Source organism: Rattus norvegicus, chromosome 10, assembly GCF_021556685.1.
Source record: "Rattus norvegicus strain SHRSP/BbbUtx chromosome 10, alternate assembly SHRSP_T2T, whole genome shotgun sequence".
Classification (NCBI taxonomy): Eukaryota; Metazoa; Chordata; class Mammalia; order Rodentia; family Muridae; genus Rattus; species Rattus norvegicus.
Window position 1 is genome coordinate 25,338,948 of NC_141543.1, and position 22,223 is coordinate 25,361,170.

The 22,223-nt window shown below is 43.5% G+C and overlaps 1 protein-coding gene and 1 pseudogene across 2 annotated transcripts in view; one reads left to right on the forward strand and one right to left on the reverse strand.

Annotated features, from left to right (window-relative positions):
- Nucleotides 1-18,174, forward strand: part of LOC148002810 (histone deacetylase 1 pseudogene) — a 55,177-nt pseudogene extending 37,003 nt beyond the window's left edge. Inside the window, exon 2 of the transcript XR_015631160.1 lies at nt 16,484-18,174. The product of XR_015631160.1 is annotated as a histone deacetylase 1 pseudogene (transcript). The remainder of the gene's footprint in view (nt 1-16,483) is intronic.
- A 1,521-nt stretch (nt 18,175-19,695) lies between these two features.
- Rps10l7 (ribosomal protein S10 like 7) lies at nt 19,696-20,275 on the reverse strand. Its single transcript, NM_001430331.1, is given in 1 exon segment — nt 19,696-20,275. A coding segment is annotated over 1 exon segment (498 nt). The 5' UTR covers nt 20,239-20,275; the 3' UTR covers nt 19,696-19,740.
- Between the last annotated feature and the right edge of the window lie 1,948 nt (nt 20,276-22,223).

Consider the following 22,223-nt stretch of genomic DNA (forward strand, 5'->3'; position numbering starts at 1 on the left):
TGCAAACAGGACATTAGGAAAATGAGCGATCAAAGTGACGGACAAGAGGAGGTGAGTTCATGCCATGTGCATGCTTAACTCACTAGAATCTAATTATGGCAAAAGAGCGTGAAAGAAAAAGAATCTAAGTCAGGTAGCACTGTGGCTTGAATACACCTTCCAGGCTGGCATTGAAACTGTCATTGTCACCGTGTTAGAGGTGATTCGGTCACGAGGGCCATATTGTCCTGGATGCATTAAAGCCATTATTGGGCGTGCATTGGTTCTTGCAGATTGGCTTTGTTATCAAGCAAGTTCTCTTGTGTGTGTTTTCTTCCCATCTGATGCTCTCTACCATGATACAACCTCACAGGTAGGCACTTCAAAGATCTTTGCCTTCTCCGCCTGTGGAACTGTAGGAAGTATCTTCATTGTACAGATTACCTGGTCTGTGGCTGTTCGGTACAGCAAGCAGATGAGTCAGAAACTCCATCTCTCCATTTGAATCAGCGACTTCGTACCTCAGAATGATGGAGCCCAACTTCTGCATTCTGCTCTGGGAGCAGGGGCCTGGAAACTCTGTTCCACAGACTTCATTGCTCAGGGGCTTCAGGCTAGATTAAACCGACTTGAAGCTGTGGCAGGAAGTTGGAAGAGGTCAGAGGCAGAGGGTGTTCTCTGTCCGTTCCAGCTCTACTCAGCTTCCTTCCCACTGGACTCACAGGACTGAGACTTAACTCAGCATGTCTTCACCATTCAACAATGCAATCCTTTCTCTTAGAATCCAGTGGCAATCATGCGGTGTACCCCACAGAGGCTCTGCGCTATCTTACATTGGCACCTTAGTGATCTGGGCATTAACTGTGTGAATTAAGTGTCTGCCCCAAGTGTCTGGCTTTAGGAAATATCGGGTCTTCTCCTTCAGTCCAGCTCCAGTATCTATAAACACTTCTCAGAGTCTCAAGCTCCAGATGACAAGGCTACTTGAGCAGTCATTGGTGGTTGTGGTCGGAATCTGATCTTGCCAGGTTCTTGAAAATGAAACCAAAGACCACACAGATTTGCAAAGTGGCAAGGAGATTACGTAAAACCACAGCAGCAGAGAAGGCCTGAATGTCCTGTAAGGCAGCAGTAGGTTACATGAGCAAAGATAGGCAAAGGCCCTGATTATTGTTTGAGACTTCAAGAGTTTTATGGGGCTCAAGAGTAAGACAATTGAGGCTACTAAGTAGTGGAATGAGGGTGGGTCTCTGTTTTGATAGGTATGATTATTTTCTACTGCACATATCATTTCTCATGATTTTAATCATAGGTAATTCCAGTAATGCGTACCCAAGAAATGGGAAACAGGGTTTTATCCTTAAAGTTTATTTGACAACAGTTCTGCCTTACTGCCCATGTGCCCCAAACCAGTGCAAGTCTGATCAGCCTTTCTACCTGCACACACCGGGAATGTGTTTGATTAGAAACCATCCATGTTTGATTCTTGTTAGCAGAGGAGAAACGTGTCCCACTGTTCTGAGAGGTATGAACCTGTATGTCAGCGCAGCTATGAGTCCACTATTACTGTGGTATATGTACATAGCACACACAGGCTGCCCTGCACATTTCTTGAAAGATAGAAGGTGTGCATGACCCAAAACAAGTAGAGATTCAGGTTGCTAAACTATTCCCTAGGCTTGCCTGCCTCCTGTCATTTGTACTCCTTTGGCCTCCCAATAAATGTCTAGCTCATTCACTGTATTAAATCACCTCTCGTTCAAAATCGCTAGCCTGGATTCCTTTTCATGTTAGGGCTCTGACTGTAGTAAACATGCCACCAGAGATATACATGTTTTTATTCCTCATTCAGTATCAGATTCTCATAGCTGAGAAGCACTCTGAATGAGAATCTAATGTTTATAATATAGACCTAATCATAGGGCCAACTTGTGGCCAGTGAAAAAGGATAGATATAAACCTCTAGACGAATGATCCACTGATGGATCCATTATGGCATTAGACAAACCCATGTTGAATGAAGTGAGCGATGGTCTCCATATGGTCCCTTTCTTAGAGATTTCCAAAAATAATTTAGCCATAGGAGATTTTGGCCTTCATTTGTTGGTGGCATTTTGAGATAGAGTCTTGTTATGTGTCCCAACTGACCCAAAATTCTTTCTGTAGACCAGGGTGGCATCAAACTTACAGGGATCCTCCCAAGAGCTAGAATTGCAGACATATACCACCACACGTAGCTTCCTTTCCATTTTGACTACAGGCACTAAATCTTCCCCAACACTGTCTCCATTGTATGACCTTGCCACAGTGAACCAACAGTGCTTGCATTCAGAAACTGTCAGCCCAGCAGAGGAAACATGGCATGTGCAAACAGTAAGAGGAGACACAACAGGGCTTGCCGGGAGCAGCGCACACAAGGACAGTCCATTTGTCACCTGCTGGCAGTCAGGCTTCATGAAATGCTTTGGGGGAGAGGGGGGAGGGAGAGAGGGAGAGAGGGAGAGAGGGAGAGAGAGAGAGGGAGAGAGAGAGAGGGAGAGAGAGGGACAGAGGGAGAGAGGTGCCGCCTTCTGCTGTCTCTCCCATCCCCTTGTTTACAGCAGAGGTTGGGGGGTTTGTTAACACAGGCTGAGTCTACCTCCTCTGAAATCTTTAGGACCAGAAAATCTGAAAATCTGAAGTAGTAAGTGCTCCAACCACGCCTTGTTTATACTCAACAAGTTTCACATTTTGGGAGATTTCACACTTCAGCTTCTTTGGTGAGGGACATCTGACCTGTATTTTAATTGTTTTTCTTTTAAAAGCGTATTTTATTTATTTTGTATGTGCATACACATGTATGTTGTGCATTTGGGGTGCTCATGTGCCATAGCATGTATGCGAAGTTCAGAGGAAAATTTGCAAAAGTAGCCTCTCTCCTTCTACCACACAGGTACTAAGGATTGAACTCAGGTCTGAAGAACGGTAGCTAGGACCTTTACCCACTCAACGCATCTTGCAAGCCCTTGTATTTAAAGACCCATTTGAGAAAAAAGGGACACTTTTCTAGAGAGAGCTTTTACTTAGTGCAGACTCTCCCCTAACTTGTCAATGCCATTTTATTTCTTTTTTTTTTCAGTAACCATGGAGAACACATAATAATTTCTGAAGGTCTCTCAATAATACACGCTTGAAATTTTAAATTATTTATTGTTATTGATTGTACAGAATAAGTGTCTTCTCTATCATTTGCATGAATGTATTTATCCTGCTTTGTGAGAATTCCCCCCATACCCCCATGCCCTCCCTATGACTACGTCACCCCGTTTCTTTTCTATTGGTCACTCTTCTGCTTTCAGACTTTTTTTTTTTTGAAAAAACCATCTACAAATAAGAGAAGCATAGGATCCCTGTCTTTGCGTTCATGTCTTATTTTTATTATCTTTTGTTTCATTGGTTTTCCTGCAAATCACATGACTTTATGCCCTTTTATGACCAAATTGTACTCCATTGTGTATATACAATGTGATTTGTTTGTCCATTCCTCTGAGGACAAACATCTAGGTTGACTTCATAGCTTGGCTATTGTGACTGTATGCAGTCATACACTCTTGCATTTCTTAATAGAGCAAGGTTAGTGAATTCTTTGTTCTGTGCAGCGAGTTTCTTTTTCTGGGTGTTCATCTGTTTGATTTCCCCCTAAGGAGCATGTGATTATATGTCCTGGCTCCATTTTTTTCTCAGTCCTGACTCTTCATTTCTCACCTCTGGAGTCAATGAAAGAATCATTGTCCTTTCTGCACAGAGCACCAGGATTGGAAAGAAAAGAGAAAGATACCTTCTAGCTACAGTGGGGAGCCATCAGTCCTCGGGAGTGTTTGAACCTCAATGTTTTTCATCCTCTTACCAGGTCATTCATCTTTGAAGGTGGTGACACACCAGGGTGAGAGATGACCTAGTGACGAGGGACGTCTTCACAAGCTATCGTTTGAAGAAGTGACTTTTGAAGAATAAGAGGGAGCTGTGGGGAGGGGAATTTGCAATCAACTCTCCTCTTCAGCTATTAAACCTTTTGAGTGCCTTTTCAAAATATATTTGCCTAAAATTCTTCAGGGACTCACTTAAAAGAGGGAAGCCAGAGGCAAGAGGAAGAGGGTCTGTAACAGATTTGCTGCCCGCTCTGTCCAGGAGCGCATGACTTGAGCTTATATGAGTAGTTTCTTTCCTGCTCACTGACCTGGCTTAAGGAATTCTGTCCCCTAGTTTCGGACAGCAGTGGAGGCTATGAAAAAAAATTTCCCTGAATGTGCCTCCCCCATTACTTTGTTCTATATCAAAGCATGTTCTGTGCATAATTCTGTACATTTAGTGTTTTTTTTTCCATAGCAACTCATTCCAGATGGATGTGACAACCTGATACGTACTAATACAATAGGAGCAACACACTTATTTAATACCGGTTTTACTTTACCCTAAAACAAAATATCTCTGTAACGATGGCTTGCTGGGTAAACTGCAAAGCTTTTTACAAATGAAAGGGCTAATGAGATACTGATATGTTTTGAATATGGGTCCAAGAGAAGGCTGGAAGAACTTGGCTGCTTGACAGCATTACATTACAGATCAACTTCGGTGCAGAGTAACGCACAGTTCACATACACCTTAATGGGAACCTTGTGACTCTGACTCACAGCAAGACGCAAAGCCAAAGACTCGAGTCTGAAGCCCTTTCTTAAGTTCCTTGATTGAAATCTGGACTTACGTTTACTCCGTGTTTACCTTCCGAAGTCAATGATATCATGGTGGCCAGGATTCCAAGTATAGTTCGGGGCAGCTTCAGAGGGGGAGTGTCGTCAGAGAGCTTCCAAGGGTCGGTCTAGAAAGGCTTCATTTTTCAGAAGACAGGATGGGAGCGAGAGCAAGAGGGGGAACATCAGCTCTAATGTCTGTCGGCCCTCACTTCATAATTGGGCAAGTCACTCTGTTAACAGTCTCACAGAGAACTGCACCAGAGAGAAAGGCGAGACAGGAATAGAGCTTTATTTAGGAGTCATCACGCGAGGGTGTGCGAAGAAGGTAAATGCTAGGTTGAACGTAAGCAAAGCAAAAGCACCCTTAAAAAGGAGAAATAATTAATAAGATTAGGTTCTTAACCCATTACTCCTCTAGATCACAAGAGCAAAGATATTTCTGAGCTCTTGATCAATTAAATAAAACCCCCAAATCAGCTGTTATCCTAGGGCCAGACAACTGTCTGATAGACTAGTCATTTTGCTACCCTAAAAGGTGAGGACCTGGGCTAGGTTTGATCTTAGCCATTTCTCTGTAATGTGATTGAGTTACATGGAGAGAATGAAATTATTATCCTTTTCTTTCTTAGCTATTGGTCGTGTTAAAGGTAATTTGATCCACAGCAATAAAACAAAAATTCTGTCTTTGAGAAGAGCATCATTGGTCCATAGCTATTTCGGTTGTGAAAACTGGGCCCCAGTCCCCGTGACTTTACGTGACATGAGCGGGTGGGGGCTGTTCTCAAAGGAAATACTGACTATTCTGGAGATTACCTGGGTCATTTGACAAGAACTTTGCTTGAAGCAGCAGTTCAGTAAAGTTTCCAACTCTCAAACTTGCTCTTGCCAGAGAGGCACAACCTACAGGAGGATCTGGACACAAAATATACATGACAGATGTAAGAAATTTTTAATGAGGCTTAAGTAGGCTTTGTCTTATCTGGTAGCTTCTGTCTTACCCAAAAGTAGGGGAAATGTTGTTGATTTAGGTATTTGCTATGTTAGAAGTACCATGGAGGGGGGAGGCAAAGGAAGGAACAGTGGTCCAGGGCATCACCGAGGTGGGAGCCGTAATACCACCACATTGGCTTTTCGAGCTGATGTACGGACGGATTCAGACTCTACATTCCATTCTCATGGATTCTTCCAGAAGGTGGCTCATGGTTCACCCAACGTCCAAGATTGCATTAGCTTGTAGAAAACTCACTTTTCTAAAGTGGGACATTTCTATGACAACAAAAGAACCTTCAAACTTAAATGCCAGGAAAAGATGGCTGAATCAAATGATTGGATGAGAGCAGTAAGGGGCAGGGGTCGGGAGATTATGACAAATTGAATCTTCCATGACCCATCAAAAGATGACGATTTCTTCTTCATCTTTGGCCAGTACTGCATGTAGATATTACCACGGCACTGCCAGGTCTTCCATTTCCTGATAGAAGTCGGCAGTATAGGCATTTTGAAGAAAAAATTTCCAGTGTTTAATGGTTGGCAACCTCTTGGAGTTTTCAGGAGCTAATTAATTACACCTCTCTCTTCTCCTCTTGCATTCATTACCAGTTGAGAAATGACACGGGAGTGGGACAGATGGGAATGAACATGTCATCGTTATTAGTGACAGAGCTGATTGGGGGAGAAGGCTGGAATCTGCAGCCAAGTGTATTTTCTAATTCCCACTTTCAGAAGAAAGCATGGGCGTTCACGACTGCCTCGCACGGGAAGGAAGGGTGCGAAAGAGAGGCGGTATGGTGCTCTGAGACTATTAATAGAATAACTTACCCAATTGTGAAGTGAGGGCCAATGGACACCAGAGCTAGCCTCCCTTCCCATTAGGGAGCCAAGCAGAACAGCCTCAGAATGGGAATGATCCGCCCCTTCCCGCCCATCCATGAGAGCTCTGCCTTAACAGCAAGAACTTCCCTTTAAAGAACTCGGTGCAAGACAAACACACTTAGACTTAGCCCAGAGCTGTCACTTTGCTCCCCCTGCCTTTATGACTTGGGGCACTCTGTTTTAAGGTGTTTTGCTTTTTTCCTTTGAGTCAGTTGCCCCTTTTAGTCTTGCACTTTTTGGAATAATAATAATTAAAAAAAAACACAGTAGTTTTGTTGCAAGCAGAAATGCTAGACACATTTTTTTAAAATAGGAATTCAGCAGATATCTGAGTGTTTCTTGATGGCTTGGCAGCAGCTAAATAACTGCATTTTATGTCACAGAACCCTGTCAGCTGTCCTGACAGTGTTGGAAAGAGCATTGCAATTGCTATTAGCTCACTATGTTTAATTTACCTGCTCAGGTAAGTAAATCTGAGAGACATTTCTAGCTCCGGTTCTCATATGTGAAGGCTTTTGTTCAGATCTGTTGTCTTCCAATGTCTTTCCTTGCCTTACCTTTCTATTTAAACATCTGCTCCATTTTCCTGATTCTTCCGTGTTTCTGCTCCCTCCTCCCTCAGCTCTTCCCCTCCTCCTCGCCTCCTCCCTAAGCTCCCTCTTCTCTCCCTTCCCTCTGGTCATCCTCCTTACAGACTCGCAAACACTTGACCAAGTACAATAGCAGAAATGGTTGGACATTGCGATTTCTCCCATCTAGCTTACTCCAGACACTTAATCAGAAAATGACATTCATAGCTTTCCTATTCTCTGTGGTTTTAGAAATGCTTACTATTAAGTACAGTTTGCCATGAAGGTTCCTTGGCCTGAAACAATATTTGTCCTAACAAAGTAGGTTGTCCTTAATGCTTGGCAATGTAAATTGATGTTGCATTTAGCACAGACAGCACCCGAAACCACTTTAAGATTTCATTCATGTGACTGAGTCCCAAGAAGTGTGAAGTCCAGTGTATCTTAAATAAATCCACTCCTAAGATCTATTTATAAAAGGTTTATTATTCTATTTGTGTGCACATATATGAAAGTATGTATGTGCATCATGGCATGCCTAGAGCCTGCAGAGACCAGGAACATCATCAGAGTCCCTGGAACTGGAGCTATAGGTGGTTGCAAGCCTCCCAGTATGGATGCTGGGAACTGAACTCTGGTCCTCTGCAAAATCAACGAGTGCTCTTGACTGCTGAGCGATCTTTCCAGCCCCCACCCCTAAATCTTAGTTGACTAAAGGTATCTTTTGAGTTTCACTGTGGTGATGGTCTGGGTTGTTTCTGATGCACTGCCTAAATTTACTATTCTTTGGTCTGCTTTTGACTACTCAAAATCTATTTTTTGTTTGTTTGTTTGGTTGGTTGGTTGGTTTGGTTTGATTTGGGTTTTGTTTGCTTTTGTTTTGTAAACAATGCTTACTATCAGTATGATAACCTTTTCCTTCCTGGTATATATGATAACCTTTCCATCCCTGGTATTTTCTCATCTGGAGTTTCTCCCACCAATTGGCGAGGAAACTTTAGGGGGTCAGGTACTTTGAAGCAGACACTAAACAGGATGCTGGAATTTATGGCTTACAATGTCCCTTTTTGTCAAAAATGACCCCATGAGTAGATTTTAAGTGGGCTGTAGACAGTCTCAGCACAGACTACCTCAGCTGTATGCCTTGAGCTGCTACCCGGCCACTAGGGAAGTTCATATCCAGCAGGGCAGGTAGAAGGCCAAGCACTAGGCCCTAGCACCCAGGAGTATGCAGTGATGGAGACCCAGAGCTCTAGGCCACGACTCCCAGGCATGCACCATCCCTCTAAACTTCCATTTATTGGATCCTTCCCACATTTTCAGAACTGCCAAATATATCTCCTATATTAGCACTTTTGCTCTAATAATTGTTATATCCTGACGAAGGGAGCCTCATAGTGAGGAAACTTGTGCAGAATCATTAAAGCCAGTCCAGTCCCACAGCGAGCAACAAAGCCAAAGTTTACCCTAGGAATCTGACACCCACGCCCACCAACCTTGTCCATTGGCCTGCTCCTGCAGCTTCACTTTCACCCAGACATTTAATATTGCTATTCTAGGTTCATGTCTGGCTGGGAAAGATAGCGTCCTGCCTGGAGTTTAGTAAGCACTACCCACGTGCGTTGTTTATAGCTTCCATCTCCAAAGTCGATTGTATCGTCTTCGCCATCTTCGTCGTCTTTGTCTTCATCATCGTCTCTGTGGTCATTGTTGCTGTTGTTTACACTCTTCTCTAAGTCTGGGACAGTCTTCATTTGCTAGGGTTATCAAAACGATAGCAGATGGGATGGCTTTAACAACAAATATCTATTTTTTTTTACATCCCCAAAGACTCGAAGTTTATGATCAAGGAGTCCACATATTTGATTTCTTTAGACGCCTGTCTCCTTGCCTTACAGTCATGTAAGTCATGGGTCCACTGGGCCCACATATGTTTTCTTCAGATGACACGTACCTCACATACCTGGTGTCTCCCCCAACACCCTCAGCTCTTTTTCTTACAAATTAATCTATCTCCAGGGGATTTTACTCAGTGATAGTGTGCTCGTGGAGCAAGTGCAAGACCCTGGGTTCAGTCCTCAGTGTCGGGTAGGCAGGAGGTCACACCAGTCAAATTGGATTAGGATAGACCCCAACGACCTCATTTTCACTCACTTTGCCTCTTTGAAGTCTCTACATCCAAACAGATTCGTGGGTTTCAACACGCAAAATCAGCCTATAGACGGGACTGAGAACTTGTTCCAAATGAATTGATTAGTCAGGACTCCAGAAATATATTTATTTTTGGGTATTGCTCTTGGTTATAATGTACTACTGTCCTAACTGCAATCTAGAAGGGATGCCTTAGGATGTAATCTAGCTGTAAAGCCAAGTTTCCCATTGCTCTACATGCTGACGTCCACCTAGATGCTGTGTGAATATCTTTGTTTACCCAACACTTGCGTTTGGGAATCTAATGACCAATGAGATAATATTAGAAGGTGGGGCCATTAGACTACAATCAAATCAAGATGGCTTCATCCTCACAAATGGGGTTAGCTTCTTATAAAAAAAGGCTTGAGCAAACTCACTTGTCCCTTCTATCCTGTGATCATATATAAACAAAGCACCTGTGAGGATGGGTCCTCTCTAAACACCAAATCTCTTGGTGTTTGGGTTTTCCAGCCCCCAGCACTGAGAGCACTAAGTCTCTATTGTTGATGAATTAACTACTCTAAGGTATTTTGCTGTAGAAGTTTGAAATCACAAAGACACATCCCTCCCCACTGATATCACACAGAAAAGGGACTTCAAAGTGCATAGCTGTGCTCATACCTGATGCCTAAAGGCAGGCAAATATGTTTCTGGACAAAGAAATTATTCTCTAGTTGCATTGCCAGTTAAAAGGTGCATACTTATTTTGAGATTCTTCACGTTCACACCATAGCTGCTGTCTTTTAAAGCATTAATGTGATCTCTAAGGTGGTCACAGTTAGGCTAAACCTTTGCAAAGCACACTGGGGTGGAGAGTGAGATCCTGGCAGTAGAATTTTGCAGCTAGGCTCAAAGTTCTGGCATCAGATCGCCTGGGTTAGTATTCTCACATCCCCTTGCCCCTGAATGATCTTGCCTAGTCCACTTGACCTTGTAATCGAGGTACACTTTCTTCATCTGTGAACGATGAAACAGTAATGCACGCCTGATGCATTTGTTGCTAAGTGTAAATTAGCTAAGACATATGATTGAGTTAAAATGGTGCCTGCCCCAGAGTTAGTACTCAATAAAGTTGAGCTCTGAATTTTATTACTAGTGCTGGAATTTATAGAATCATCTTCATTGGTTTGCCCTGCACAGTTTTTTTAAAAATGAAATTTGTATTTATTATCATTTATTTTTCTACAGAAGGTAAAAATTCAACTCAAACTGGTCAAGTATGGAAAGAGGTTTGTTGGATTTTATACATCAAACATTCCAAAGACGTAACGAATTTAGATAGAGCATGACACACAGCCCAAATGGTGTCACTAAACTGAATTTTTCTCTATATCCTAAGTTATCTATTCTTGGCAGCTCCCCCCATGGTTGAAAGGTAACTGCTGTCAATGCATGGACTGGACCAGTCTAGCCTGAAATCCAAAGAAAGAGAGAATCTTTTAAAAAAATATTATATATTGTAGCTCTCTTCAGACACACCAGAAGAGGGCATCAAATCTCATTATAGATGATTGTGAGCCACCATGTGGTTGCTGGGATTTGAACTCAGGACCTCTGGAAGAGCAGTCGGTGCTCTTAACCATGGAGCCATCTCTCCAGCCTGAGAGTGTCTGTATTCTAGAATCTGTAGGGGAAAAAAGGGAATGTCTTCTGATTGAGTAGGTCAGTCCATACACTACTGTCAATTTAATTACAAGATAGTATTAGATTTGGGACTTTCATAGGCTAGGCCTGTGTCAGTGTCCCTTGCCCAACACACACACCCTGAGTTAAGCACAGAGATAATTCCACTGGAAGCATGTGGTGTTAAAATGAGAAAAACTGGGATGTAAGGACTGGAACAAACATTAAAGGTCTCCAGACAGCAAAACAATAGATGCTCACAGCTTGCATGAATGTAAATAGTTTTGGAGGATTATGGCATATTGCAGCTCAACACTACTGTGAATTCAAACTCATCAGTTGGTTATGAATTATGCCTATTGTAAAAGAAAATGTCAAGAAGGCAAGTCGGTCTCCTGTAGGAGCCAAAAAATAGACATTAATGTCTACAACACTTAGGTATGAAAGATTTTCGCATTTCAGTACCCAACAATGAAGAAACATTCATTGGTTCTTCTGATTGTCATCCCATGTCTTCCCTCTACCAGCAACAAGGGAAGGGTGAGGATATTTGGCTTCTATGAACAGTTACTCTGTGGGGTTAGAAATTGGAATCAAAGTATCCCCACCACCACCACCAAATGTACATTTCTTTTCCAATCAGTTGGAAACAGGCCTGGACCTGTTGAACTGTAAGAACTACTAACTTTATTTGGATGTGTCTTTTCTCTTAGATCCTGAGAATGCCCAGTTTGGTTTTTATACCCTTTGCAGAGGTAAGCATGCCCAGAAGCAGGGACTTTGTAGAGACAGGTCAGCCTTGTCATTGCTTCTCATCCACTCAAACTTGTCTCACTTGGCTATAGGATCTGTCTACGGATTCTAGTCAAGCTTGTATGAGTTCTGCCTTGGTAGGTGGGTAAATTCCTTATGTGTTTTGTACAAAATTTCCCTAGAGATGTTACGGAAGTGGCTGCGTAACCAAGGCAAGAATTCAGGGTGTCAAGGCCCTGACTGAAACCCCCACCATCATCTTAGCCACTTAAAAAAGTCCGATTATAAACTCCAGATGCAGCCTTTGAGAACATTACTTGTTATGTCACTGTCTGTAAGTTCGATAGTTGAAGATTTAGAGTATGACTAAGAAAGAAATCAAAGGCACATTCTGTTGCTTATGTTCATGGGGCAATATAGGTCAGTAGTCTGAGCACAGCTGTCAAAATCCTTGTTAAGAATAAAGTAATGTGGCTCAGAGGACTAAACTTGAGTAAAGTATCTTAATGGCCTGTTTACTAATATGCTTTCCATGGGAGGAAGCTGGCCCTCACTCACAAAACATTTCTAACACATGCTAGTAACCTAGGGGAATTTAATTTTTTTAATCAAAAGCCTGTAAGGCATTTTTTATAAAGTACGCCTCTATATATTGTGTGCTATGCATCCCCCTCATTAAGAGAAAGAGTGAAGAATATCAGATTTTATCAAATGAAGCAAAGGACAATAATTTGACTTTCTCTCGTGGAAGAGAAGGTGACGCCCCAGGGACTTGAATGCCTGTTCTGTATTATGAGGCAGTCTCTAATTGGACCGGCTTTGAAAAATGAGACTTCACGAGTTATATCTTAGAAATTACCCCTAATTTAAAACACTCAGTAGTTTAGCATGTGAGATTGTCACCTTCTGAGAGGAAAGGACTAATAAAGGGAGACCTGTGAGATATAAAGGCACTACCTTCCCTCGTGTGAGCTTAGTGGTTTAGGAAAGACTGATATACCAGGTTGTTTGTGTGTGTTCTTTTTTCTTTCCTCTAAATTTAATGACCTTTCCCACATGCACTCTCCCTAATTCCCATAATAACACTTTGTTTATACAGATAATTTTCTTTCCAGCGGGAGTTCTTACAAGCATTAATAACCTTATCTCATAAATCAACTCAGTGCACTGTTTAGTTTGATGGAGTGCAGGGCTGAGAGCTGGGACTCAAATGACTCCATTTCTCCCTCGTGGGAATTCTGCATGAGATGTTGTTGGCATAAGGGACTAGGACCAGACTGGGCAAGGAGGTCACCTGACATTTGCACACAAGAATAGGTACAAACTCTGAGAAACAGATGTCAAAAGAGGTTTCTTGTGAAGAAGCCAAATCCTGAATTTGTGTCCATTTTGAAGGATCATAAGTTCTTAGGGAGGAAGGTCTTTGTATCTCCTAGAGATATCATAGTTCTCATTTATCTAAAAATCCATTCGCAAATTAAAAATATCACCACTGGATGATTCAGAAAAAAAACCCAGGTTCAATGGACATAAACCAGAAAAAAATTGGATGGATAGTTATACTGATAAGTATCCTGACTACATCTTGGAATGACCTAAATCAAAGCCCAAAATGTTGGGTACACCTGGGAGGGATTTTCCTTAGTTAAGTCATTTGAAATGGGAAGATCTACCTTTAATCGGGATCTTCTAAGGCGGGAAGCTTTAATTTGGGCCACACTTCCTGCTGGGAGCCTATATAAAGGAGGTGGAAGAAGGGAGCTCTTTGCCTGCTTGCCCTCCCTCTCCTTGGCCAATCCATTCCTTCACCAGCATGGGAGGCTACTTCTTCTGGAGTCAGGCCTGTATTGAAGGTCAGGGGAGACAACAAGCATCAAGGATGAAGTCCAACTGAACATCTATTGGATTCTTGGACTTTCTGTTGGCAGACAGCCATTGTTGGATGAGCTGGACAACAGCTTGTGTGTGTGCGTGCGTGCGTGCATGCGTGTGTGTGTGTGTGTGTGTGTGTGTGTGTGTGTGTGTGATCAAGAGGTTCTTTCATCTTTCCTCTGTGGGAAAATACAAGTCAAATACTTCTTCTTGTTTCAATAATGTGCCAGAGCTTAAAGGCAACCCCACTTTAAGCAAAACCAAAGTCCAGCAGTTTAGTTCAACATCCTGTAATTCAAGGTTCAGTACCTGGGATTCACTTCTGATCCCTTTGGGAGCCAGAAGATTTGGGAAACTCCACTTTTGTTTGGTAAGTATAGGCAGGCTTCACTCTACTGCTATCCCTGTAAGACAGTCCAGGGTTCTGCTATCGCTGATAATCTGGAGTCTGTGCTTCCACGAAAGCTACACCACCACTAGCAGCTTTTCCTGGCCTCTTGTGAGAAACTCTAACTCTGCCACACTGTGCCAAGCCTAAGTCGCTCTCTACAAGCCCCTCCTACATCTCTCCTGACTTCAAAACCAGTACCAGGCAAGAAATTCTTACACATTATTTGCTAAGTTTTGCTACTAGTTTGGTGTGTAGCTTTGGCCCCTTGATCAACCCTGTGTGCTGACCCTGAAGAAATACTTCCCCATCTCACCACAGTGATTCTGATTTCCTACTAATCAGAGCTGAATCTTTAGTCCGACATGACCAGCATCTATTGTCCTAATGAAGGCTTCAACGGTGCTGACCTCTTTGACAATCACAGATCTTATTCAAAAGCATCATTCAAATGGCCCTCATAGAATTTTCTATTCCCCCTCAAGCCTCACAAGTCAGGCTTCCATTGTCTTCATTTGTTTCAGCTTTCTTACTTCCCAAATTCCTGAAGAACAGACCATTAAGTTCTGAACACTCTATGACTTTTCTAGTCCAAAGCTTAAACACCTCCATGATCCTTTTAAAAACAATACAGTCAGCTCTATCACACCAATGTGGTGTACCAGACTAGGTGCCAACTTCTGCCCTAGTTTGATTTCTGTTACAGTAACAAACACCATGACCATACGCAATTTAGAGGAGTAAAGGTATTATTTTATCTTATACTTCCAAGTACCAGTCCATCATTGAGGGAAGTTAGGGCAGAAATTGAAGACAGGAACCAGAGGCAGGAACCATGAAGGAACACTTCTTACTGGCTCTCTTCCAGGCCTACCTGCCTAGGAATGGTACCGCCCAGACTGACTAGGCCCTCCACATCCATCAACATGTTCTCTCATGTTTGTAGCCACAGACCAATTTGATCAAGGCAGCTCTCCACTTAGAGGAGTGGCAGCTCCTGATTGGCTGTCATTGTCTGTGTCACCAATCTCTAGGCTTCCAGGCAGGCTTCAGTTTGGCCCTCATGTGGAAGTTGCCTCTGAGGTGGTGCAGCCCTACTCACTGTTTACCAATGTTTATACGGAGGTGGTGACCACCTTGTCAATGACACCTGCCATTCCTCTTACACTCTTTGCATGGTAACCACTGAGCCACCCCCCCTTTCCCTGCGCCCTTTAAATCAACATCACCTATATCATTTGAACATATTTTTTTCTGGCACTTCCATTTCTAAAATTTTACTTTTGCTATCTATCCTCTTGGATGTCTATCGAAATAGACGGTGAATTATATTTTACATTATGATATAGCATAGTATATGTTCCATAATAGAAATAGCCCATAATTCTAATATACAGCATTTAATATCTTCTTCTATCAGTGGATGCTTAAATACTCTTAAAATATGTTGTCCATTATAAACAAAGCTGAAGTGAACATCCTTTTCAAAGACCTGCCTAGATCATAGACATCCACAGAGCATCTAGCATCCATTATTAAAGGCCAACAGGTGCTTCTTATGTGGTCACTGCATGCTCCTCTGGGGCCATCTTACTTTTGCTTGCAAGACATAACTATTTTAAATTCAAGAATTTTCAAGGTAGTTATTAAGACTTGTAATTATAAAAAGCAAAATTATGTAAATTTATAGTGGAACAAATTAAGCTATAACAGCTATTAACTACTCCAAGTCCACCAGTCCCTAATTATTTCACTGTGCTTTTCTACTATATGTGCTTCTGAGATTAATGATTGCTGTGTTTTTGAGGTGGAAGCATGAGCCAGGGGCTCTGGACTGCACTCTTCCCAACTTTACATAATAATAGTTTTAGCTTCAAAATAGCCATAGAGGAAATATTTATACCACAGAAATCAACAGTGCTTCAGAAATCAAAGCTAACTTTATGATTTTGTTCACTGGATAGACTAAGTGTCAGCAAACATTTACTATAAAGATCCAACTAGTAAATATTTTATGTTTTACTTAGCATGAACTTTGTCAATTTTCCTTTTCTTCCTCCTCCTCCTCTTCCTCTTCCTCCTCCTCTTCTTCTTCCCCTCCCTCCCTCTCTCTCTCTTTCCGTGCCTGTGTGTGTGTGTGTGTGCGTGCGTGTGTGTATGTGTGTTTGTGAAGGAAAAGCCAGTAATATAACTGGCTATACTTTGCTAACACCAGAACCAGGTCTAGATGCAGAAAAGCAAAGCATTTGCCCTGACGGGAGGGCTGGGTACTGAGCAATGTGGCACAGACTCAGGGGACCAAGAATGACGGGGATGTTGGAAACTACTATTATGGACAGGGCACCTAGTGAAACCTCACCGAATCTGCATGACTAACAATTTGCTGCTTAACTATGGTCTCTACTGAAAAATGGAAATCTATCATTCTCACAAAGCCAGTGCTGAGGAGATGACCAAGTACCAAAGTGATGACTACATTAAATTCTTGTGTCTTATTTGCCCAGATAACATGTCTGAATATAGCAAGCAGATGCAGAGATTCAACATGGGTGAGGACTGTCTGGCATTTGATGGCTTATTGAGTTCTGTCAGTTGTCTACGGGTGGCTGTGAAACTCAATAAGCAGCAGACGGATTTTGCTGTGAACTGGGCTGGGGACCTGCACCATGCAAAGAAGTTTGAAGCATCTGGCTTCTGTTACGTCCATGATATCATCTTGGCCATCCTGGAACTGCTAAAGTACCACCAGAGGGTGCTGTATCTTGACTTTGATATTCACCATGGTGATGGTGTGGAAGAGGCCTTCTATACTACAGACCGGGTCATGACTGTGTCTGTTCATAAATACGGGAGAGTACTTCACAGGAACTGGGGACTATGGGATATTGGGGGTGGCAAAAGCAAGTACTGTGCAGTTAATTACACACTGTGAGATGGCATTGATGATGAGTCCTATGAAGCCATCTTCAAGCCAGTCACGTCCAAAGTAATGGAGATGTTCTAGCCTAGTGCAGTGGTCTGGTCTTATAGTGCGGCTCAGACTCCCAGGCTGGGGATCAGTTAGGGTTGCTTCAATCTGACCATCAAAGGGCATGCCAAGTGTGTGGAGTTCACGAAGAGTTTCAACTTGCCTCTGCTAATTCTGGGAGGAGGTGACTACACCATCCGTAATGCCGCTTGGTGCTGGACTTAAGAAACAGCCGTGGCCCTGGACACAGAGACTTTGGACCAGATTTCAAGCTTCGCATTAGCCCTTCCTAACCAGAACACTAATGAATACCTGGAAAAGATCAAACAGAGATCCTGAGAACTTGAGAATGCTGCCCCATGACCCTGGAGTCCAAACACAGGCCATTCTCGAGGATGCCATCCCAGAAGACAGCGGTGATGAGGATGAGGAAGACCCTGACAAACTCATCCCCATCTGCTTCTCTGACAAACGCATTGCCTGTGAGGAAAAATTCTCTGATTCCAATGAGGAGGGAGAAGGCGGTCATAAGAACTCTTCTAACTTCAAAAAACATCCATGAGTCAAAACAGAGGATGAGAAAGAGAGAGATCCCAAAGAGAAAAAAGAAACAACAGAAGAGGAGAAAACCAAGGAGGAGAAGCCAGAAGCCAAAGGGGTTAGAGAAGAGGTCAAGTTGGCCTGAGCAACGTCTGCAGCTCCATCATCTCCCCAAGTCCCTCACTTTCCCTCAATTTCTCAGATTTTATATTTTCTATTCTTCTGTGTATTTATATAAAATATGTTAACTATAACATCCACAGGGACTAGATAGGAACCAGGGCCAGGGCCCAGGGCAGTGGTGCTGGAGAACTCTTCCCAGATCTTCCTTGTCCGTCCTGCCCCAGGTCTGAGTTTTGAACCACATAGGATCTGAGTGGAAAGAAAGAAACCAGAGTACAAAATTCTGAACTGCCAAGTGCCTGCTTAAGAGCTCTGCTAAAATGCCCTTGTCAAGTTTTTTTAGAAGGGGTGACTGGGTCTTCTGGGATCCCTTTTCAGGCTTGGGTAATATCAGCCATTTTCAGATTGGTTCTGTTTCTACCTCCTCACCCAACCTGGGCAAGCAGAAAAACTTACATGGCCCCGTCTTCCCCCAATTCTGTAGGTGCAGGTTGTTGACCTAGCTTCCTTTTTGAGATACTTTCATTCTGTGGGATGCTTTGTAAGAAAACAGCGCATCTCTATAAAAAAAAAAAGAGCAAGGCACATTTAACTCGAAGTGGGTTATGCGTGTAGCCTTTACACTAACTACATCATGCAAAGCTTGAGGGACTAGTTGGAAAGCTTGAAGAAGTGCTACTCCGGTGTTTGAAAACTATCACCCAGTGCAGCAAAGAAGCTTACCCTTCACAAACAGATCAACTCGTGACATATGTGCTCATTATCTTTGTCACCTTCATTTTACTCGATAATGTAAGAGAAAGCATAAACCCCCATTCATCAGAAACCACACCTGGAAATGGGGTTGTTAAACGTTCATCAACACTACCGAATCAAGCCCATGAAATTTATGCAAAAGAGGGGCCCCGTTCATCTGATTAAGATCCCTTATTACACTTAAATTGCGTCTTTTCTCTCTCTGGAACATGTTCACATAACTTTCACTCATGGAGTTGGCAGACCTTCTTTCGTCTTGCTATGGTCTGCTTAAAGCTGTTTTTAAATTGGTATAAATACCTGTCATTTTTGCTGTGACACGCCGTCATGGCGGTGACCCTCTTAAAGTCAGAACCCACACTACAGTTATTCCTTTCTTTAGTGTTTCGTTTGAAAAATGGGCTTAGAGGGCAGAAAGAGTGCTCTTTGGTGAAGGACACGTTCTGCCCTTTCAGAGGACCAGAGTTCAGTTCCCAGCGCTCACTGTGGGCTGCTCACAACCACCTGTAACTACAGCTCTGGGTACTGTGATGCCGCCTCCTGGCCTTTATAGGAACAAGCACACATGTGTGTGCACACACCCATGCAGGCACAAACACACACACGTACTCATACACATATACACACACAAGTAAATCATTTTTTTATGCTCATGGGCCACTGTAGAAGAAGATGCATCACGATTTATAAGAGCCAGAGGGTAGGGAAGACCAGGGCAAAACAATGTCTTCTGGACGTGACTGGACCACTGCACTTACAAACCCACAGCGATGGTGGCTGCCTACATAAGACTACAAGATCAACATTCTGACATGGGAGGGGGAGGGCCTCACAAGCCCCACCCTTAACAGAGAAGCTATTGACAGTACATGGCTTCTGGGGAAGGGAAAGTTAAAGATCCCAGTAAGGTCAACCACACTTCAGGACAAAGCCCCACACCCACACTGTATGAGCAACAGAAATTGAACTTGGTAGAGTTTTTTTTTTTTCCACGGAGGAGGTGGGGAGGTAAAAGTGGATCCAGGAGGAGTTAAGGGGAAGAATTGTGGGTGATATGTTCAAATTGCATTGTATAAAAATCCTTAAAAATGAATAAAATATTTCGTTGGGGGCAAACCGTAATACTTTATCAGGGTTACTATCAGGAAAATCGAGACTAGATGCATCCACTGTGCAGATGCATATAATAAGCACTTGGTGCAGGTTAGCTGCCGTAACTGTTAGCAATTTGCATGGTATTAGGACCATCTCCACCATGCTTAGTGCAGTGGCAGCCAAGATCCCCTAACATTCCCTGGCCCACAGGAGGCACACTGGAGTTTTTTTTTCCACGTTTTTCTTTAAAGTTTATTCAACACAACATAATCTCCAACTTCACTGAGGCGGCTGACCACGTCCACAACTGAAACCTCCTCTAAACTGGAACTCCGTTGCTGAGCCAGCCCCAGCCTCAGCTTTCTTGTCAGCTCTAGGGGGTACAGCGCTCCTTCTGTAGGTGTCTCTGTCTGCCTCCCCTCTTGTGAATCTTGCAGGCCGCTCACCCTCTGGACCTTTGGGCCGAGGCCTGCCAGTCTCAGGACGGCTGCGGCGCAGGGTGGCGGGCACGATCTCCGGAGGTAGTTGCAGGTAATCTCGGAGGTACTGGATGCCCTCATTCGTGAGGTACCAGTAGAAATGTCTCCAAGCAAACTGCTCCTTCACATAGCCTCGAGACTTGAGAGACTGCGCGGCCTTCATGACGTGAAGGTTGGGCACGTTCTTGTCTGCCAGCTCGGGGTGTTTGGGCATGTGGACGTCTTTTTTGGCAACCATCACCCCTTCCTTAAAAAGGAGTTCATAGATGGCAATCCGGTTCTTCTTGGGCATCAACATCGCGGCGGCTGCAGGGTCCGAGGCGGAGGCTGGAAAGCTACCCTGGAGTTTTAAGTTCCCAAATATGCCATCTTTTTAACATATGGAATGCACCAATGACCAAAGAGCTAAAACAAAACCGCTTCTAATGTCTCTAGCACAAGATGTTTGGTGATGTAGTGATACAAAGAGGAGTCAGACATAAACAGGACTCCCCGCTGCAAAGGGCTCACGATCTGGCTGAGGGGCTCGCCCTACCGTAAGTGCCAGGGTGTTAGCGATGAGAGAAGATACTGTTTTCTATGATGACAGGGAGGGACTGAGGGGGAGGTCCGTCCCTCTGCCTCTCACTCTTTACAGATCGTTTTCTCTCTGTGAAATACCCTCAACCCCTCTCACTTATATAGACCAGGAAAGGCGCTCACATCTGGAATGACTAGTGCAAATGTTGCTCTATGAACAGCTCCGAGAATCCCCGGAGACACTGGCAGCTTCCATTCTGAAAAGCCTTTCCAAATTCCTAACAATTACAAATGGCATTCTCACATCCCATAAAGTGCTGCAGCAAGCCACGCTGGGAACGTTTTCACATCCTTAGTAATGTTCTCCGTGTCTGAGGGGGACATCTGCCTAGAGTGTGCTTGATGTGCATTGTAACAAGAAGCCTCCCGAAAGTGAGGCTGAACCAGGTCCATGCAAAATGACCTCACCACATCTCTGTGGGCCTCTTCTCTCTGCACCTCCTGTGATAGCTCTGATCTATGAGGTGCTGGAGGACCCTCCTCAAGAAGGGTCTGGAGAGAAAGCATGATACCTGAAGAATGGGTTTTCAATATTCGTCAGCTATCTAGAGAGGTCCACATAATCTGTGAGTTGAGTTTTGGGACTGGGAGGTAGAACTAATATCAGATGGTATCTTTCCTTCCCTTCAGAGTTAGGTTTCTGAGAAAGCCAGTAACTAGCTGGGCCATGAGTGGCAACACCGTCAAAGAAGTATGTCCTGATGGTGGCCCACTAAGCATCTTCTTCCTTATTCCTCATCTAGAGCGTGAGGTGAACACAGAGAAAATGGGTCAGGCCAATAAATTGCCAGCTAACAAACCATGGTTAGTACATCATTGTGCCTAGCTCAAAGGCCTGTGAGAAAAACACAGAGATTAGTTTCCTGGCTTTGATCTCTGTACAACACAGAATGGCTTGTCAGTGGATGCTAGTACATGATCACTAAATGGAGCTGCTGAATTTCCTCCTCAGAGAACCAGTTAGAGTGAGAGAAAAGAACAGATTTTTCTGGGCAAAGGACTTTGTTACTGGGGGTGGTCAACGTCTTGAGCAATGGTAAAGACTTCTCCATATTTTCATATCCATGCCTCAGATAAAATTCTGACATCACTGGGCCCCCAGTACCAGGGTCTCCTCCCACCCTGCCTTTGTCTCTTCTGCCCCTATTGTTCTTTCTTTCTCGTCACCTCCTCTCTTTCCTTTACATCACCTTTCCATCGTATTCCTGTGCTAGCTGGTTTCATGTCAACTTGACACAAGTTAGAGTCATCCAAGAGGAGGGAGCCTCAATTGAGAAAGTGCTTTCATAAGATCAGACTTAGGTAACCTGTAGGGCATTTTCAAAATTAGTGATTGATGGGGGAGGGCCCAGTCCATCATGGGTGGGGCCAACCCTGGACAGGTGGTTCTAAACGAAAGTAGGCTGGGCAAGCCATGACATGGAAGCCAGTAAGCAGTACCCACCATGGCCTCTGCCTCAGTTCCTGCCTCCGAGTTCCTACTCTGTTTGAGTTACTGTTCTGATTTTCTTCAGTGATGAAAGGTGTCAAAGAAGTATAAGCCTAAGAAACCCTTCCCTCTCCAAGTTGCTTTGGTCATGGTGTTTCATGACAGCCATAGTAACCCCGACAAAGACAATTTCTCTGATTTTTCTTTTTCACAATTACTTTTGAGTGCTGAGTATGTGTTGATGTGATGGTAAACCAGATGGCTACAGTTTGTCC